This window comes from Netta rufina, assembly GCF_964035555.1.
Source record: "Netta rufina genome assembly, chromosome: 6".
Lineage (NCBI taxonomy): Eukaryota > Metazoa > Chordata > Aves > Anseriformes > Anatidae > Netta > Netta rufina.
Window position 1 is genome coordinate 10,870,191 of NC_140129.1, and position 4,499 is coordinate 10,874,689.

The following is a 4,499-nucleotide window of genomic DNA, read 5'->3' on the forward strand; positions in this document are numbered from 1 at the left end:
ATTTAATCTTATCTCTATACAGTTATGTCCATGGCCACTTTTCTGGTGTTAACTTACTAAACAAATCAACAGGTAAAGTAAAACTCAGCCAATAAATGTTGCATAAAATCAGACCAACACATATTTCTTCCTGCACAACTTTTATCTCAAATTATACCTTTTACAAACATTTTTCTACATCAAAAGTCAATGATGTGAAATGATGAGAACTGCATACTGGGTTAGCTGGAACTGTCTCCCTGTGCATAGTCATTGTCGTGGAGAACGCTTGCTTTTGTTTTAAGCAATCTAGTGAATTTTAGGGACAACACCCTCCCAGTCATCACCTTCTTGGCTGATACCAGAATTAGTTCGAATGCTTTTTGCAATCTTCTAGTGCTCTGTAGCAAAGCTCTGTAGCCCAGACCCAAGGTTCACCCTAAGAAGGGGCTGGTCCTGCCAGGAGTTTGCAAGGGGGTGCACATTTGCAGTGGCACACACAAACACAAACCCACCGGGTGCAGGGGCTGCGGCCCCCCTCCAGTCTCACTCAGCAGCAGGCATGTGGTTCAGAACAGAGGTATTTCAGAAAGAGTAAATTAGGAAAACAGCACAGGCTCCAGTGGTCAGCCAAGCAAGCCTGGTAACCAGCACTGGTTTGTATGCAACCAGCTCCTTTTATACCCTTTTCTGCCCATTCCTCCCTTGTTCCTTGTAAATGTAATGTAAAGGGAATTGAAGCACTTGCTGTTGGCATAAAAATAAATTTGTTCTGTGCTTTGGGATGTCATGCAAATGAAGTGATCCTCCTTCAAAGGCAGTGAAGTCAGTGCAGGTGTCTGCTCTAGAGGGTGACTGATGTGTATTCGGCTCCAGGGCTGGCTCGTTAACTTTCAGATGCAATAAACTTTAAATCCACCTGCTCTTCAGGTTGCATCGTTGCTAAAGCAGTGGATGGAGACATGAGGGACCTGAGTTCAGGTGCTGCAGTGCTGTGTCTGCTCTTCTGGTGTGCTTTTTACCCTGCAGTCCATTTTCTGTGGTTGAAAGGTGTCTTATTAATATTCCATTTAATTTGTAAACAGACTGAACTAGGAACTGCTCATTGTATTGAAACAATAGCCCAAATCCTCAGCATGCCCATCAGAGATGGGAAGGCAAAGAGAGCTAAGATACTGCAGTGAATTGAGTGGTGCAGGGTGGCACATACACTCCTTCCTCAGAGCATGTTGACTTGGACTTCTTTCTGAAGTGGGGAAAGAAGGGGGAAAGTCTTTTTGTGGAATGAAATAGGAGAGAAGATCTCTGAATGGTAGTTTCACATCTGAGGAGTCAATTTACTTTTAAAATCTCTCTGCTGGATTTAAATAAGTCTTCCTTTGCCTTTCCAGGGCGCTGAGTATCCTTGTTGATTTTACCTGTTGGAAGCAGTGATCATTGCAGTGAGCCTTTCCACCTCTGCTGCACTCCTTCAGGTTTCCACAGGCACCATGCGACACCGAAGAAATGGCAATTTCGAGAGTTCCAGGCTTCTCTGTTCCAGCATGTCTCGCAGCATGGACGTGTCATACAATGACAGTGTGAGTATCAGGTACATCCTTGATAAGCTTGGGTACTGTCTTGGGAGTGGGACACGGTGGTTATGAAATAGGGCACGTCAGGAGAAGTTTGACTGATTTGTCAGTTTTCCTTTCACGGAGTTTTCCCAGGCAAGTGAACCTTCAGGCAATAATGGTACTTTGCTGACTTGCTGGAAGTCTAAAGGTGTATGTATTCCTTTTGATCTGTATAAATTTTTATTGTTCATTGTTAGTCATTTCTGGTTTAAAATCCTTTTTCACGTTTTGGTTAGAGACAAATCCTCTGCTTCTATAGAGAGGAACTTCCACCTCTTCATTTGATGGCAAAGGCTGACAACAGATAATTACATTAAAACCCCTTTCAAGCCTCAGTCATTTGCTGATCACAGTCTGGCAGTGTTCTTGCTTCTGCTAGGCTTGAAAGTGCTGTAATGATTAGCTCTTACGTCTTTAGCCTGTAAAAACCACAAAAATGAAAAAAGAGAAAAAAAGAAAAAGAAAAAAAGTGGAGGGAACCACTTGCTAATTATGTTCTTTTCCATTTCCTTTCCTTTGGATATTATACTCATGTTTTGGATATTACACTCATTTTGAATGCTTTTCCACTTGAAAGAACTTTCTTTAACTTCTGTTTAACTATGAAGTCTGTCAAACTGGTAAACTAAGCTGTAACTGTATTCCTGTGCTTTTGATCCCAAGCAAAATCTTGGATTGCAAATCCAAGGTGTGCTTTAAAAACAAACAAACAAACAAAAAACAACCTCAAGCCATTGTCTGTAAGTGAGAAACTTTTTTTTTTTTTTTTGGTTTTGTTTTGTTTTCCTGGCCTGCAAAGGCAGATTAGGAAAGAATTTGTAGCTCAAAAGTTTGAAAGCTTCCCCTGAACTTCTGGAGTTTAAAGGTTAATGTGACGGTTTCATGTGGTTAAACAAGCTGGAGAAACTTTGTGTTCCACTGAGCTCACATAAAGCATGACTTCAGTTCAGGTCTCCTACTGGGGTCTCTGTGTTGAATTGAAATAGCCCCAACCCAAGAGGATATTCATGTCTGCTTTTCAGAAAAAGTGTTGGTTACAGTGATTTAAGAACTATCTAGACCACAGTTAATCACTGTTTGGAAAGTATTTTCAGTTTTAAGTGCTGAAAGTTGTTTGGAAAGGTGCCAATAAATGCACATAGAAATCTCTCTAGCCTATAGCTGACTCTATTGTGATATTGGATACAAGCAAGAAGTTTTCTTTGGGGTCTTTTTGGATTACAACTGCTGAAATTCAGGTAGGCTGTCTAGCAACGGTATCAAATCTGCTTTGCTGTTCAGGATTTTTTATGAGAGGAAGCCCCACTTTTTACCTCTTTAGTGTATTTTTTTTTTTGGGGGGGGGGGGGAATGCCCATTTGTGATTTTTTGTAGTCTTTTGTGTCATGTCAATTTCCCTCAGTGCTTTCTATGTTCCCCCAGCCATCCATGTTGAGAAAGCAGACCTTAAAAGTTGCACCAGTTTCACTTTGTGCTTGAGCTGACTATGCTGTTACTGAGGTCTGTGCTGTTTCATGAGCTATCGGAAGTAATATTTCTGTTTTCACCCCAAGGATTTGGTCAACTTCATTCAAGAAAACTTCAAGAAGAGAGAATGTGTCTTTTTTACAAAGGACACCAAGTCAGAGTAAGTAGAGATTTTTCTCTTGTTTTGCAGACATCAGGGAGGCTGGGAGCTGAGGGTATTTTCTTCCTGCTAGGCCATGTGGCAGAGGCCAGTCAAGGAGCAGACTTGAGTCCCATGCACGACTGGTGCCACAACTCCTCCTGCTGCTTGGTTTGTTTTATTTGTACTATCCTGTTCCCAGACTTTTCATTTGGGACTGCTACTGTAGTTACGCTGTGTTTCACAAGCTCCAGATTTGTTGCAGAACAATACTTCTTGAAAATGTCCTGGAAATGTCCTGGTAGAGGAGAAGTTTTGAAGGTGGTGTCAATTGTGAAAAATTCCTGTCTCTTGTTAATAAAAAATAGTTACTGAAAGAATTGGGGGCTACTTTTCTGTACTCAGAACAATAACTGGGGTTTGGTGCCTGTTCACTCTTCTTTCAGGGGCAACTTGTGTAAGTGTGGATACCCTGAAAATCAACATATAGAGGGCACTCAGATTAATAACAATGAAAAATGGAATTATAAGAAGCACACTAAGGAACTTCCCACTGATGCCTTTGGGGACATTCACTTTGAAAACATGGGAAAAAGAGGCAAGGTAAGAGATAATATTAAAGGTATGTGTTAGCCCCTATTGGGTGCACCACATTAGGAGTCCTTAATCCAATGCCAGCAAAAACTTCTAAAAGCAGAGAGGGTGCAGCTGGAGTATATTTTATTTCAAGGAAATAGAAACATTTAGGCTACAAAAGGAGACAAGATATCAAGCCATGATAGCTATAATAAAGAATAATTTCTTTTGTTTTAATAGTTTTTATAGGCAGGTGGTGTTGGTGGGGTGAAAAGAGGTTATCTTTTCCAAGTGTGGCAAAAGAATGAAGGTGATGCTCATTTATTTCTTTATTTTTTTCTTCTCTTCATGTACCTAGTTTTATTGTAATTTGCATGTTAATACAATTCTGAAGGCCTGGAGTTTGGAGGAAATAACTTCACTAGACCTGTGATGTCTGTCACAGGGGACTCTTGTACCCCAAGTGTATCAATGTCCATTTGCAGTAGCATTTTGTGGTCCTCATCTATACTGAAATGTGGTGGTGTTGAAGAACAACTCAGCACCTTTTTACCTACCTTTAGTAGTGAAACCCAACATGCTGAGTTCCAATGCCTGAACAATCAGGTTGCTAATAAAGATACTTTGTTCCTGACTGTATGACTTTAACACCAAGGCAAGATTGTTTTCTTGATTGTTTTCCTCCTCCTTTCCAGTGTGGACTAACCTATGCTTTAGAAAGA

The 4,499-nt window shown here is 40.7% G+C and overlaps 1 protein-coding gene across 2 annotated transcripts in view; it reads left to right on the plus strand.

The window, feature by feature from the left end:
* Positions 1–1,469: 1,469 nt before the first annotated feature.
* The window catches only part of TRPM8 (transient receptor potential cation channel subfamily M member 8), a gene marked incomplete at both ends in the record, with an annotated part of 34,195 nt that continues 31,165 nt past the window's right edge, over positions 1,470–4,499 (plus strand). For both annotated transcript variants that reach the window (XM_084289601.1, XM_084289602.1), the window contains 3 exons: positions 1,470–1,559; positions 3,149–3,222; positions 3,648–3,804. In XM_084289601.1, coding sequence (XP_084145727.1) covers positions 1,470–1,559; positions 3,149–3,222; positions 3,648–3,804 — 321 coding nt within the window. The remainder of the gene's footprint in view (positions 1,560–3,148; positions 3,223–3,647; positions 3,805–4,499) is intronic.